General features: G+C 42.8%; 1 protein-coding gene across 3 annotated transcripts in view; it reads left to right on the top strand.

Moving 5' to 3' along the window:
• zfhx4 (zinc finger homeobox 4) overlaps positions 1-16,450 on the top strand; it is a 69,225-nt gene that overhangs the window by 33,356 nt on the left and 19,419 nt on the right. For all 3 annotated transcript variants that reach the window (XM_049749946.2, XM_049749945.2, XM_049749944.2), the window contains exon 6: positions 2,419-2,653. In XM_049749946.2, the coding sequence (XP_049605903.1) occupies positions 2,419-2,653 (235 nt within the window). The remainder of the gene's footprint in view (positions 1-2,418; positions 2,654-16,450) is intronic.

Genomic DNA, 16,450 nt, shown 5'->3' with positions numbered 1-16,450 from the left:
TCACAATTACATTGGGATCAATTTTCCTACCATACTCAGTAACATACACTGCCATCATCCGTAGCCACAAATTCATAGAGTAAGGGTTAGAAGTTGTTTTTTTATTACATCCATTAATCCGCCAGGGTCATCATCTTTTTCGCATCACCCCCAAAAATGTCAGTTTCCTACTAATTCCAAACAAGTAAATCCTGCCGACGTCTCCAGAGAGCAGGTTCATCCATTATATCCACATTTAAATGGGATACAGACACAAGCGCAAACCCAGGAGCAGGAACAGTGTGTTTGTGTGTTTGAATATGCATTACACAGCCCACGCCTGGCAGAAGTCAAAGTGCTCCTTTAAACATTCATAAATCATGGATATTCTGGCCGGCAATCTCCAGAACGCCTGTCGAGTGCCAGAGCGACAGACAGACAGCCCTCTAGTTTAGGTCTTAAACAAACCCTCTGGAATGTGCTGATGGCGAGAGAATTAATATTAGGTCTAAACCTAGCTGGCAGCCAGCTTCAACCCCAAGTGTATCATTCAACTCTGTCTGACTGAAGCTTCATATCCCTAAAAGCAAATAAGTCAAAATGTTGAACCACGTGAAACATTTTTGGGGCCGCTGCTGATTTGTATGAGCGTTTTAATTTCCAAGCAGTTCAATTACCTGTATGGCTTTGCCAGTAGAAACATTTGAAAACCAGTCAAGGATGACTCCAGTCAAACCTCTCAGTGATTCAAGGCTTTGAGAAAAAGAAGAAGAAGAAGGAAAAAAAAAAAACAGGCTTTGTCACATTTACATGGCGCCTTTTGTTCTTTTTGAATTTATTGTCAATTGACAAAATCAAGGTCTTGTTTGAGTGCCAGTTTGCTATTCAATGCTAAAGACTTGCATTCATTGTAGCTCTTTCCTATTTATGTACAACTGGAGTGAAATCCCGAGTGAATCGAAAAAGAACAAGGAAGAAGGCGCGGTGAAAGGCGCCATTGTTTTTAGACTGAAATACTAATGATTGATGACACAATGAAAGACGTGGCCAATCTATAGGGGCTGTTGTGTACACTGCATAGCATATGCTGTGATTATGTAAGGCCATTATGAACATTATGATCGCTATCAGTAAAAAAAAAAGGCAAAGGGAGAAATGGTGCAAGCATGCATGGCTTCGTGTCCAGGAGCACACGTATGACTTGACTGCAGCTCAGTTGTCTCCTTCGAGGGAGGGCGGGAAAGAAAAGAAGCAAAGAAAAAAAGAAAAGAGTGGGGGAAAGAGTGCAAGGGAGGCCTCCTTTCACAGAGAAACAAAGATAGCTGTAATTAATGGCCCTGAGCTCTGGTCTAGGGGAGCTTTCTTCTGACAACTCGGACTTAATTAAAACTTAAGACTTCTGAAAGGGCCTCTGACTGCGCGGGGACGTCCCACCGCCTCATGAGAAAAACCTGCTCAGATTTCCGACAAAAGAAAGAAAGAAGGAATGAAAAAAAGATGTTAGCAGCTGTAGCTAAGTTGCTTATCCCTGTTTGTTAAAGACGCGAAGGGGGGCGGGGGTTAGAACTCACACACCTGCAAGACCACCATACATAGCAATACCTTTGTCAAACAACTTTTATGCAAAAGCATTTGGATGTAGCGAGACAAAAAATGATAGATCCGTAGGTCGGTGGGTGGCTTGCCTGTGCTGTGCGTGCATATTTGGGAGCTTGCTGAGGGCAGGGCGAGAAATGGGGGTGCTTGGCTTTGCATGGCTGTGGTGCCATTAAAGAGGCAAGTGGAGATGCAGGCAAGGCTCGCAACTGACAGCACACGTTGAATGAGAAACCCCTGCAGCTGGCAACAATGAAGAAAGCCGGACAATGTGAATGTTCGGAGAAAAACACTTTTCCCCTCCCAGCTCCTTATTTTGACTTTGTGCTGAGTCTGCACGTCACCTCGGACCAATTAATGACACACAGGCTGGATGCATGAACACAGCTCTCTTTTTCCTCTCCTTTTTTTTTTGTTATCATAGAACATTTTATTGGAGATAAATTTTATATTGTAATTGCTACATGTTGCTTTCATAAAATGCAAAATTAAGCGCAAAACCAAAAGTGGTTTTTGGATTTTTTTTTTTTTTCTGCTTTATTAGAGCTGCATCAGCTCACAATGTGCAATTAACATGTATTGCTGGAAATACTAAAAGGCAAAGTGGCTGAGACGTTATCCATTGACGTCTCTGGCTCATTTGAAGCCAGGGAAGTGGGATTTCTGGGCTTTCCATCATTGGAACTGAACTGGAACCAGAGCAGAACGAAAAGCTTTAATGGTAATAAAAGTGGTAAACGATATAGGCATGATTCAGGCAACTGATGTTCTCCCAAATGTTCTTTGGTACGCTTGAGGAGATTTCTAAAAAGCTTCCTGTCTTTTTTTTCTTCTCTTCAACAGCACTTGCACAAGCTGGACGGCGCCTACAGCCCCGAGTCGTGCGTTTATTACTGCACGCTGTGCGACTACTCCACCAAGGCTCGCCTCAACCTGGTCCAGCACGCCCGCTCGGCCCGGCACCAGCAGAACGAAGGCCTGAAAAAGCTGCAGCTGCACCAGCAAGGCCTGAGAACGGACGACGACGGATTTAGCCTCCACGAGCTGTTCCACGTCAAAGAGTGTCCCTCCGGTCAAGGTCTGTGCTGTGCCTCTTTTCGGAGTTATCACACATACATACATACATGCAGAATTTTACAACCTTTAGAAAAATCTCACTTTATTTTTCCACTAGTTATTTATTTATTTTTTTCCCACTGTGATTGCCCTTGGCTATAATTACATCCACCTTACTTTCCTCCCGAACAGTCCGGCTATCTCTTCTTTCTCTCACCACTCCCTCTACATGCTGTCAAATCTTTCTCCCTCCCTCTCGCCTTTGGCCTTCCTATCCACATCACGTCTCCCGATACAGAGCCGTCCTTCCCTCCTAATCTCTCCAAAATGAGCATACTGTTCCTATTAGGTTGCCGCGCTTATATCTCCCACAAACACACACACACACACACGTATACACACGCATACACACACACACACGCATACACACAATCTGCGTGCACAGGGACATCCCAGGCAGGCGGGCAGCTTATGAAATTTCACCTTGGGAGGATCTCGCAGCCTGTGCACACTTACAATCAACACACACGCACGCACACACACATTCACACACATATGCAGCCTCTCCCTGGAGTGAGCTTTCATTTCCTTTCTCATGACCAAAGCAATTTGGCTTTCATTTAAGGGTCTCCGTCCTGCCAGCAGCTAATAAGTGTAACAGAACTGTAAAACATTCAGAGAGAGCAAAAAAAAAAAAAAAAAAGCAGAAAGATTAATCGTTTTTCTTTGAGTGGGGGTTTGATGGTTGGTGAGGGTGTAAGGGGAGGGGAGGAGGAGGAGAGTGGGGTTTTCGCGGTGTAATTTAAACCAGAAGAGTCAGGGTGCATTATTTAGTCATCCTTATGTTAATGCTGCAGGGAGAAAATGAGCGCTTAACTTGTTTTTGCTTTGCTTGACCTGAAGGAGCAGGGGGAGGAAGGTAACATGCTTTGAATAGCAGTCTAGCGTAGCATTTGGCCTGACATCCATGTGTGTGTGTGTGTGTGTGTGTGTTTCCCAAAGTGTCCTTTATTGACCACACATTCCCCACCCTGACATGTACACTCATTACTGGTTTAAGTTTGATTTTAATTACACACAGATCACATTTCTGCAAGATTTGGAACTGCGGCCCTTCCTCATCACATCTCTCTATCCGGCTCCTTTTTTGTCCTGCTTATTAGATTCCTCACTCCCCCGCTACATTTATAAGTCGATGTGAGCGAAAGCAGATTTTTTAGAAACAACATTTGACCGCTGCGCCTAATTTCGAAGCACCGCTTCTCAAATGCACCAAATTTGTCACCGCTGCTTTCCTTTTATATACTGGATTTGACTCTGGATGGGGAATTTCCAAGGAAGCTAGCAGTATCCAAACCACTTTTTTTTTCTTCCTCTTTACCCTCTTTTTGGCCAGGCTATATATTTTAAGTGATCAAGCTGCATGGCAGATATGTCAAGGGTATTTCCGTTTACACATCAGCAGAGCTCTCTTTTTTTTTGTCAACCAAAATGCAATCCTTTGATTGTCAGTGATTCAAATAGGGAATTGCAACCTAATTATATGGTTCGAGAAAGTTAAAGCAGTTCTTTGGGGTCAAAACTGTTCACTGTAAACATGGAGGGGTTTTTTTTCCCCCGATATAGTTGTTTGCAAAGGTTATTTAATAGCGTTGAGGTAAGAGTATTTCCACACCAAACTCAAAGTCTTAAAAAAGCCGTTCCAAATTATTTTCCCAAAGTTAAGAGCATAGAATTTTCTTGGAAAGATGAAGACTTTAGATTTGGGGGGGGGGGACGAAGGGGCCAAGCCCCCCCTTGACTGAAAGGATAGAAAACATTTCCAGCCAGTGGTCCCTTTAAATGCGTCTGTACGTGTGCGCATGCTATTATTTTTCTGGGGCTACAACTCCTGACTCGAGCACTTTCGGTTCATTAGAGAGCGGTATGAAAAAGATTAATTTAAGTGCTGACCGGTATCTTTCTTTTAAAGCCAGGACCTGGCGCTGAGCCAGATAATTACAGGCCCATTTGGGAATAAGGGTTCTAATGCTCCAGACTTTATGTACATGTGAATGGCTTTCATTAAACAATTTGGGTGCTGATTTTATGGCCTAATTAAGGGTACAGCACTGCAGAGGCGTAACATAGGGGAGGGGCTATTTTGACAGGCAAGCAACACTTCTCTTGCTTTGTTAGCGTCACTCTTTGCCTCATTGCGAAGGTTTATGTTGCTGACAATAATATTTACAATATATTAGTTTTGTGCTAATCGATATATTGGGAAAGCGTCTGAACATCACAATGCTTATCAATCACATCCTGGCAAAATGGAGGCATCCTTTATTCAGTCTCAACATTACATTATTTCCACGCTAGCCTCTTGTAAGGCTGTTTTAGTCCGCTCAATACCGGAGGTGTCAAGTCCAGGTCCAAAAAGTTCAAACCTAAATGAGACGGTTGAGTAGTAGCACCATTGGCTAAAACCAAACTGCTCAGTTCAAGGAGGTCAGAAGATTCAGAAAAATATTTCTCCATTCTATAAAAATACACAACGAATGAAATCATAGATTCATAATTTGTCCCATAAGTTCATCATGGAGCTGTGGTCAAATTCCCATCGCTATTACTACACCATCCCATGGTCCTCTAGTGGATTCCTTCAAAGACAAAAAGCCCACTGTGTTGCTATCCCTGTGATAAATTGTGTGCACAATTAGAAGTATTACAGATAATTGACTTGATTCAAAAAGGGAGAAAAAAAGCCAGTTTGCATCATCAAGAATTAGCCTAAATGAATTGCCTCTTGGCGTGGAAGGACTTTGGAGGCCATTTTTGCTTTGAGGGTCATCCAAAAGTTGTTAGGAAAAATTAGATCTTTTTGTGTGTTAGTCTCTTCACTCTGTAATGAAATTAGATCCTAAATTGATCTTTTTAAGAGTTCCACGAAGAACAAGTGAAATATTACAGTTTGAACCACAATTTTAGCCAAACTTGTGGTTAATTTAGCTCAACTTGTGGCGAACTCGCTGAAGTTAAGGTTCTGCTGTTCTGTCTTCACTGTACTGTGTGTGTATGTGTGCACGCATGTGAGTGTTTGCCAACCGTGTGACCATCATGTGTAAAGCTCCAGATCAAGCAGAAACACAAGGGCACACTTTACTTGCCCCTTACATACTTGTTTCTTCTTTTCTTTGCTTCCCACTGTCCTCCATAAAAAAAAAAAAAAAGATGGTAGATGGGATCTCATGGAGGTAATTACTTGTGAGAACCAGGCCTGTCATCCATAGCCCCGACCTCCCCCACCTTCTACTAAAGAACACAACATGCATTAAACAGGGGAGGGAGAGGACCTTCTTTGTCTGAGTCCCCCTTTTAAACAAAAGACATCTTGGAACTAGGAGAGTGAAAATATTTTTATCACGCATGTGTGTGTGTATACACTACGTGTGTCCTTTTTTTTCTATTGAGTGATAAGGCTCTGGGACATGTTTGGTCTTAGTCCAATTATTGTCGCTGTACTAACCACTTTCCTAGCAGCTGTAGGCTAAAATGAGCCTAATGGACACTTGTTATCCCTTCATGTCTGCTTTTAAATGGATGGAGATGTGGACTTGCGTGAGGAGCTTGTGTCTTGATGAATCACCAAGCTCTGCGTGTGTGTACTTGTGCATTTACAAGCATGTGATCACTTGATATTCAGGATGGAAAATAGATCATTTTTGTATTTGTGTGATGACATCAAGATGACTTTGAGGCAATTTTGGTTTGTCTCTCTCACTTTCACTCCTTTATCTTTTTTTTTTTTTTCCTGCTCGGAGCGGATGGTTTTTGCCATTCCAGTGGTTCTCTTTTATTTTCAGGAAGGTCTCTCTTCAGACAGAAGTCTATTTCCAGGGTTTGTCTCCGTAATTTGCGGCGATCACATAAACATTCACGGATGGTCGGAGGAGCGAGAGAATGGACACAACACACACACACGCACACGTCTCCTTTGGTTTGTAGAACAGGCCACATTACAACTAGTTAAATTAACTGATTGAATTCTACCACTTCATTTTGTACATATATGTTTCAAATAGATAGATGGATTGATTGATAAATAAATACCCCTAGAATGTCGATAATCAAGTTGAATGATGAATTAATCAAAAGACAATAAGCCACTTTCACAGTACAGAATATATGTATTATTAATATATTTTGGGTAAGCAGTCATTTCCCCCCCAAATTCCCCCAAACCAAGCTCTCTAAGGCAGTGTGGTCATTTCTTGAATAATTCCATGCAAGCGAATGATAATTACCGTGCGGTTTGTGTGTGCACATACTGTAGAGAGCCTGACTGAAGAAATGAGCCTCGTTCACCATAAACTATTTTTGAAATGGTGTGTCGGAGGGGGGGGTGGGGGCGGTCAGAGCGCGGCCTGATTGTTTTTCTTTGAGTGGAGGCAGCTCTTTGGTGGAGGGGGTATTACCCTCGCTAAATTGTTCCCTCATGTTTTCCGCCAAAGTTTCTGCGCCGTGCCAAACTGACAGTTATAATTTACAAAAATTGCACTGATTATCTGAATTAGCATAGCTGACCAATGCCACATTAGCCTTATTTACAATACAAAGCCGTCGGGCTCTGAGGACGCATACTAAATATGACTTAAGTCTTTTGAAGAGGATGCCTCATCCATGTGTGATGGTACAAAAGGTCTCCCTTAAGGTCCATATGGACCCAAGTACCTCTGCTTTGGAATATAAAGTCAGTTTTGATGAAGAATATTATGTGCTTATTATATTTCCCTCACTTGGAGTTTCCTTGGTTCCATTTAGTTTCAGCCCGCCCCCCTTGCCTTCCCTCCTACTCACCCTCCTTTTTCACTCTGCTCTTCTTTATTTCATCGTCCTTCACCTCTATTCTTTTCTCCCCCTGATCCCCTCATACACCCTCTGTCCATTGACTCTTAACCACAGATGGACAAAACAATGGGCTGTGTCACACAGCATTAAGACAAACAATCAGGTGATGGGAGGGGGCCCGTGTGGGGCCGGAGCCACGGTAACCAGGCAATGCTCGGGCTCGGTCCAAGCAGCCGCTAATCTGAGACGGCGATGATACAATTCGCAGATGGACATCGGAGGCGGCTGACACACATGCACGCACACACACATGCAGATCCGCATGATAAGTTGGTATTGTCAGGAAGAATTTCTGTCATCCCTCCCTCCCTCCTTCCTCACTCCTCTCTTTCTTTTAGCTCATCCATCAGCGGGAGGTATGGAATTGATAGAGGCTATTGATTACCTATAGCTCAGGCTAATCGTCGCTAACTGGAGGAAGCTTTGCAGCAATAGCCCCTGTCAATGGCTTCTTGCGTGTGTGTGTGCGTGTGTGTGTTTGTGTTTCAGTCTGAATTTTGTGAGAAAAAAAAAAAAAATATATATATATATATATATATATATATAATTTTGGACAAGACGTGTCTAGAATAAAGAAAATGCAAGTTTTATCTTCCAAATAGTGAGTCTGCCAAGTTTCACCTCCCACCTACAGTATGTGATGACAAGCCCCCTCCTTCCTCTCTCGCTCTCTCTCTCTCTCACTTCTTCATCTCCCTAATAGGAAATTTGAGCGCCCGATGTGAGATTAAAGCTCAGAATCAATGCCTTGTGAGCAATCATTTCCAGAGAACATTGCTTTCATCTTTGCCGCTCCCCTTTGCACCCTCCCCACCTTCTCCTTCATTCTCTTTCGTTTTCTCTCCCACCTCCCAATGCTTACAGGGGGTCCCGTGTCATGACATCCCTTTTTGCTTTTATCATGTACTAATAACACTGTGAAAAAAGAGAGCGACAGAAAAAAAACATGTGACAGAATCAGAAAAGGATGCTGTGAGAGAAAGGGAAGAATAAAAAAAGAAAAGAAAAATCTACAGAATGATCCCGGGGTCTCCACTTTGATGTAGGATGTCTTTATGCAAATGAAACAAATATGCCTCTTTGGATTCCTCTCCGAGCGCTTCGTAGGGTGACATCTCACCGTTTGCTCTTTTAGAACAAGGGACAGAAGGGAGGATTGCGAAAAAGGAAACATTTTATTTAGAAACATATATACAGATCTGAAAAAGTATTGATGCACTTGAAACTTTTTCATTTGCACATCTACTTCGCTCCAACATAGAGATGCAAAATCAGCCATTGCGACTCATTTCGGGTTTGCTTAATTCATCTGATTTCATACATTGCTCCCAGAATGTACAAAATGCCCTGCACAAAAAAAATATCGCAATTGTGCAACCTTAAGTAAACTGTGTCTTTTGTGTTTCAAGTTGGACCAGTCCGCTGCAATATTTATTGGAGATTGGATTTAGTGCTGATATGAGAAAGTTTATTCTGCTTGCACGTAACACTTCACTGCTAATTTTTATAGCTTCGCTTATTCAATTTTGATATTATCTACTTTTGTCGTGTTGCAATTATTGACAAATATACTCTGCAATTCAGGAGGATACTGCCGTTAAAGGCACTGTTCATATTTTGGCCAAGAAACACACAAAGTCGAACCCACACACAACTTGGCGAGGGCTTTGTTTCCAAACACAGGTTAATGGGGAATGAGCAAGAGGAGCATTGCAATTTTCTGCTCTTTAGGCACCAGAGAATTCTCTCCAGTGTAAGAGGGACCGCACTCTCAATGTAATAGGCATTTTGCACCCTCATCACCCCTTCACACACACCGCACACACAAAAAACACTCACAGGAGGCCAGTCCCGAGAGTGCCAGTGAGTGTTAGACATGCATGGAGCCGGCAATGAGACAATCAGCATGCTGAAATTGAAACCCTGTTTGGAGTCGCTTGGGAAGGGTAGAAGAAGAGCCAAGTGGGAGAGGAGAGGAGAGGAGAAGAGGAAGAGGAGCCCTCCCTGCTCACAAAAAAAAAAAAACATGAGAGGAAGCTTGAGGATGTGAGGAAATAGGAAGTGATGTTTTGTTTAATTGCCTCATAAGTGATGACAGGGACGGTTATGGCCAAAGAGAAGATCTCCTTCCTCGACAGGGACATTAAGCATCTGTGTGTCCATTGTCCCCCTCGGCCATATCAACGATAGGACACCATTAAAGTATTACGGCTTTGTGCCATTCCACATCTTTCAGCTTAATTAGCAGGAAGACACACAACTCTCATCATTTATAATCCAAATAATTACTTCCTGTTTATTAATGTCTCCGCTTCACATACCTGAGGACATAAAAACGAGTGTGTTCACCTATTTTTTTTCCTCTAATTGTCATTTTTTAATGACACTACTCTGTTCTGTGCCAGCTGTATGTAACAATGACTCAGGTTGTGTCAAAGTGCGGGCCACGGAGCTGTCCGCTTGAGTTAAGCTCTTCCCGTCTACTGGAGGAGCCTCCAGCATACACACACACACTTATGTGCGTGCACACACATATGTGGCACACACTCAATGAGACAATATCAATGTGGGAGTTCCTGTATCTGACACGAGATTAGGAAGGCCAAGTGGAAGAATGTCGGGGAACTGCCGTGATGCATTTGCAAGGAGGAGAAAGGGACCATCTTGTCGCACACGCACACGCACACACGGCCGCAAGAGTCCTATGCTGTAAGTGAGCAAGTAGCCTCCCTTGCATTATTCACAGCAGCCAAGTGATCGAAGCTTGGTTCAATAGCACTAAAGCGACGCGCGCTGGAGAGATTTGTCTTACAAAACCTTGACACACACACACACACACACACATACGCTACCTCACGTAGTCTGCTCTCACAAACATTGATTTTCGGTGGTGGGATTCTCCCAGGCTTCGGATAAAACGAGGGGCTTCCCCCGTCAAACAAGCCCAAACACACACATGTGAAAGACCATCTGTATAATCTTATTGTTAGTATTTAAAATTGTAATTTGACGATGATGTCATCCAGTAACGAGGGCTGACAAATATGATATTTTTATTAATTCAAGGATTTTTTCTGCTAATTTTATTGTTACATTCAGTTATCAAGAGATTTTTTATTTTTTTTTGCATTCTAAGAAAACTTTTTTTGGACATATTAGCATCTATTGACAAGTCAGCTCTCCCATGACTGTGAACACAGATGCACTAACACACGGACGGACACACCACTAAGACATGTGATCTACCCGTCCCAATCCACTGTAATTATCTGCCGGACCACCGTCTAACTCACACATACACACACACACACACACTTTCCCTTCAATCCCGGGTAATGGTTTGGGGCAGACGGCTTGAAGCGGTGGGCCTCTCTCCCAGTGCCCCAGTGTCTTAAGCTGCCATTGATTAAATGTTAACTGATATACTCGGCCCTGGCAATCTTGTTAGAGCCGGAGCAGGCAGGCTGCTAGACAGACAGTTTAGGACCCGTGCACCCTTCCCTGATCAATAGCACAGATAAAGATTTCATCCATCAATGAGCTCCCAAAACAAAAGGTATCAGATACCTGATTAGCCCCGTGGGGATGTACACTGCCATGTGGCTGGATGCGCTAAAAGTCGCCGCAAGCACCTGAGCCACCAATAAGTATGTGCCCTGATGCACGTGCAGACACACAAATCACATCCTATTTATTTTCCCCCTTCCTGCAGCCCCACCTGAAGTCAATCAGCTCCTCACATAATAATGTAATTACACCTGATGGGCACACACACATATAAACACACAGAGTTTAGTGTGCAGATAAGCCAGCTCTGACTTTTCCCCAATGAAGGTTAATTATCCTGTGTAGTTCACTTAGGTGTGTGTGCATGCAGGTGCACAGGAGTGTGTGTGTGTGTGTCTGTTTTCTCTCAATTGCCTGTTCATTTAAATCCTCCAAGCATGCCAAAGGCACCGCAAAATATCTGAATCAATGTCTGGGCGACCACCGCTGTTAAAGTGTATCAATAATGCTCCCCTATCTAGTTCCCCGCTATTGTGACAGCTCAGTTTGAATGTCCAAGCCCAGTTGTAATTAAGACTTAATTATAAATCAATGGAAAGAGTCATTTGAATATAGATTTTTTTTTCTTTGAACATAATGTCTACCACTACAGTTTTCCCATGTTTTTCTTGAAACTTGAAAGGGAGTCAATAAGTCCATATCCTGTCATCAAAAGTGCTAATTAGAGAAAAGAACAACGGTTATGATTAAAATAATTTCAAAATCATGATCTAATGTGAAGAATATTATATTGGCATTTGCTGGCTTAATTTTTTTTATTTGTGAGCAACTTTGGCCCTGTGCAAAAATGTGTCTAAGAATTGTAAGGACGAATGTTGACATTATATTTTGGTAGTTTGGAGCATGCTATTTTCAGAACATAATAATAATAATAATTCTCTGATATGATCCCGGATCAATCCAGACAAAGTCCTATCGAACGCAAGCCGCAAACCTGCCTTCCATTTGATGAAATCATATCGTTGCACTTTAGCGCTGCCATTTTGACGTGCTGTGGGGATTTTCAAGTGGCGTGTCAGGAACTGGGAGTCTAATGCATGGAAACATGGAGCTTTCTGTTTTCTGACGGCTAGCAGAGATAAGGGAGAGATATGGCTGAAGCTCTGGCTCAAATCTAAAACAGATCCCGCTAGAGGAGGCTGGGGGGAGCGAGGAGGTGTAGCAAAGGAAAGTGTGGGTTGCGGGGAGTGTGTAGGGGGGATGGGGGGAGAGGTAGCAAGAAACGGGAATATTGTCAATCCTCTAAGTGTCTGGCGGTGTCTCCCTTTCTTTCCCTCTTTCGCTCCCTCATTCTCTTCCCCTCCTCACCCCCGCTCCCTGGGTAATCTGATTTATTCGAAGCATATGTGTGCTGCTCTGTCTTTGTCTGCCTCTATTAGGGCCAGTGGGGGCCCATATGACATTGTTTAGCTAGTAATGAAATGGACATTTTTTGCATGTTTTGGAGAAGGTCTAAGGAAAGCCAACACTCCTACTTTATAAGCATCTGTGAATAGCCTCTCCAGGGCACGATGCCTCATGTGCCTGCGTATCGCAGGTACCATGTGGTCATTTTCCGAGCTGATTCTAAGCAACTTAATGAATATTTCCGCCTGGAGATATTCTTTGTATGTTGTAAAGTCATGCCGTACTGCAAAACACATGACATTTTTTCACCCCCTCCTCTTTAAAGGGAAGTCACATGTTACGTGAGGATGAAATGTTAAATGGTAGCATCCATCATTTGGGAATGTTGCTACGGCTTGAATGCATTCTCTGTTAATGGGACTTCCATTCAATCCAATGTAAGTACGGTAAATAGGGTCAAAATCAGGAATTTTCATTTTTAGAATTATATTCCTTTTGGGACTATGAGGCACACCATCTCGGTGAACAGGTGTATTCAACTAAAACAATACAGCAGCCTGATAGGATCAACTTCCTTTTGAAACAAAATCTATTCAACCTCCGCCATCACATTTCAAAGAATAGATACACACACAAAGGCAGCATGTGCTCTTAAATCCACCGCTTTTTTTTTGTTCAATTAGATTTCCTCCTCTTGGCCTGGTATTAGTTCTGAAAGGAGAAAGAAAAAATAAACCCCTACACGACAAGAGCCACTCTGGGCAATTACAAATGATATCTGCCTTGCTGGTATGGCTGTTAACCAGTGTAGCGATGGATGTTCAGATTGGAGGAATAAATGGAGGGACAAATAGGATATATGTGGATGACTCGGTGTGTGAAAAGATTAAAACTAGATGGATAGATAGCTAAATGGATGGATGGATAGAAGGACAAACGTGGCGGCGAGATCTTGTCGGGCTGATAGAGTCGGCCAGGTGTGCCGAGAAACAGCTGCTTTCTTCATTAGGATCATCTATCGATCTTGGACCCTCACTGCGTATGATCGTGTGTGTGTATGTGTGTCCTTGATAAGTGCTGGTAATAGAAGAGAATGAATTCTTATCACAGAGATGGGAACGCCATTAACCCTCGGCTCCTTGTGTGTTTTTGTCAGCGTTCCTCCCTCTTTTCATCCCTCCATCCATTGAACCTGACTAGGTCAACCTGGTGAGCTCGTGTGATATTTCCGCTGTGTGTGCCACCTCGTCGAGCAGGTGTTTATAATATGGGGGGGGGGTTGAATAAATATTGCACCGAGGTATCATAAAGGAGTGGGAAATAAAAGAAAATAGAGCTAAGATGAGAGAGAGGAGAGGAATTCTCTTTTCAGATGATTCCTAAATCTCCCGGTGAGCGTGTCGTGCCGCTCTTGCTCTTCTGCTTGGGGTGATCAAGGCTGCTGTTGTGTAGGACGCAGGTGTTTGTGTGTGGAAGTGTAGTTGGCGTGTCAGCATTGTTGTATAAGGCCAGGTGTTGCACCGCAGACGCCATATTGTTATCCCCTCTTTTGTATTTGGCATTAAAGAATCATATACATTACCTCTCAGTCATGCAGAATTGAAAATGAACCTCCCCCCTCTCCTAACGAGCAACAACGGCTTATTTCTGTAGAAGCGAGGTTTTAATCTAGGTTATGTTTATTCAAATTCTTTTTTTTTTTTTTTTTTAAGGAACGTTAATACGTTTTGTTATTTGCCCGCGAGACATCAGAGCGGGCAATTTGAGGGAAAATGAAATACAATATGGTGTCTCAGGAAGTCGTAATTGACGACAACAAAGCAAATTTGAAGCTGCTGATACGAGCATACCCTCTTCGCCCCCCCGTCTCCACACAAAACTAATTTTTCAGCGCATTCCGTCACTGACAGTCACACCAGGAGTGTGTTAAATGCTATTGTCTGACGCTCCAGGTTGAAGCTAATTTTTTTATTTTGCTGGCGTAATATATTCTGCTGTTCTTAGGGTGTGTTTGAACGTGTGCATGGAAACACGTGTGTTTACACGTTAGCATGTGGGCTGTGGAACGCTGCATTAAATACATGAAACTTTACGTGGGCGTAAATGTGTGCATGTGAAGGCTCCACATGTGTGTGAGTTATTCCCAGGCCCTGTTGTGCAGGAGCTGCGGCCCCTCTCTGCTGGGTTGATGTTTAGTATTTTAGACATGCTACATTAACAACATCTGGTTAAGATCTAAATGCTTGTTAAACGCGCTGAAATTTGGGGGGGGGGGGGGCTAAGGTACGGGGAGAATGGGCGGGGAGGGGTGTAAAAGGGAGAGTTGGGTAAATAAAGATTTGAGGGTGAGAGAACAGGAGGATAGGAGATCAGTAAGTCTATAAGGTTATTACTCTGGCACTGTTACCGCTGGCCCTCGACTGCATGTGTGTACGTGTGCGTGTGCGGGACAGTGTAGTGTTTCAAAGCTTTCCCCTTTAGGACCGGGAGGCCAAACTGGAGCCACACGCACTGCACTGAAATGTGACATCACAGGGCCCCTCTTTGCATTTGTGCACTCTCACATGCAGTCTCACAAGGGACATGACCGGAGTTGTAAGAAGAAATCAAAATCAACATCAGCGATAAGTGGGGGAGACATGCTTGTCGTGGGCGTTAGGGCTGCAGTACTTCCTCATACTCTAGACACATGAACTTTCTTTAATTTCGTATTATTTTACAATTGTATTAAGGTAGAAAGTTGTCATGTAAGTTTTGTATTTGCACTTTAAAACTTATGCACAACTTAACTGTGCAAACCTTTAAAGTGCATGATGTAAATCTTGAGTTGTGTCCACACATTTTTCAATTCAGGCCTTCACATCTAGTGCGTTCAACAATACATCATTATTTTTCCCCATTACTACTTTCCAACTTCTATCACGACAGTGCTGATTTTAATGAAGCATTCTACAATAGCTCTGAATACAGTATATACTATATATACACATATATATGTACACATATATACATATACACACACACACACACACACACACACACACACACACACACACACACACACACATACACACACACACACACTGTGGTACCATATAATGGTATAAACAAGTATATACATACACACACGTATAAGGTTTCCTCATTTTCTTCTTTAATGAGACCCTAAAGAAGCAAATTAGTGGCAACTTGGCCCGCACTAATGAATTCAGCCATTTTGGAGTCTCCGAGTCCTGTTTGTTGGCGTCTTATTTCTCTGTGGTTGTTGTGCTGTGCAACCGAGTCCTCCACCGGGCACATAATGACCCGGCATGGTGGTTATGGGCCCTTAGGGGGAGACAGAAGGGGGAGCGAGTGGTCTCAGAGCAGGTCATTATACAGCCAACGGAGACACAGATACGCGCACACATACACATATACACACATACTATACAACCTCCATTGCATTCATCACCCATGTGTCTATTCTTCTATTTTCTTTCCAAACATCTCTTTCTTGCTCTGCGTCCTCGTGCATCATTTTTACTTGTCATGGAAGTGGACTAGCAATCTTAAAATAATACTTAAAAATAAAGTTAACTAAATGTTTCTTTTGTGAATTATTTCGGTCATACTTATGCAGGTAATAGGAAAAAAAAACGTTTATTTTGTAGTAACATAAAATAAATGTGATGACATTTTCTGCCTATGAAGCACAATTTTGCCAATCAGACGTCTGGAAAAGCAATTCCCATGGCTGCACACATTAAAAGGATTTTAGATATACATTTAAACAGTCCTACAATTTGTGTGGGGACAAAAGGCAGAACATTTTTGTTTTTAAAGATGTCCAAGGTTGCCCTTGAGGAGTTCTTATTTATTCATGGCCACGGCCAGTGGTTCCAATTAATAGCTAAATGTAAAACCACGTCGGCTTGGGTGTGTTGCTGATCAAGAATCACTTAATTCTTCTTCCTCTCCTAACAGTTAAATATAGGCTGTCGTTGGTCGCCCGGGGTAATCGGACCCGGGCCGTGTG

This window comes from Syngnathus scovelli, chromosome 18 (assembly GCF_024217435.2).
Source record: "Syngnathus scovelli strain Florida chromosome 18, RoL_Ssco_1.2, whole genome shotgun sequence".
In the NCBI taxonomy this organism is placed as follows: domain Eukaryota; kingdom Metazoa; phylum Chordata; class Actinopteri; order Syngnathiformes; family Syngnathidae; genus Syngnathus; species Syngnathus scovelli.
Note: the sequence above shows the minus strand (reverse complement) of the source record. Positions and strands in the feature narration are given on the sequence as shown.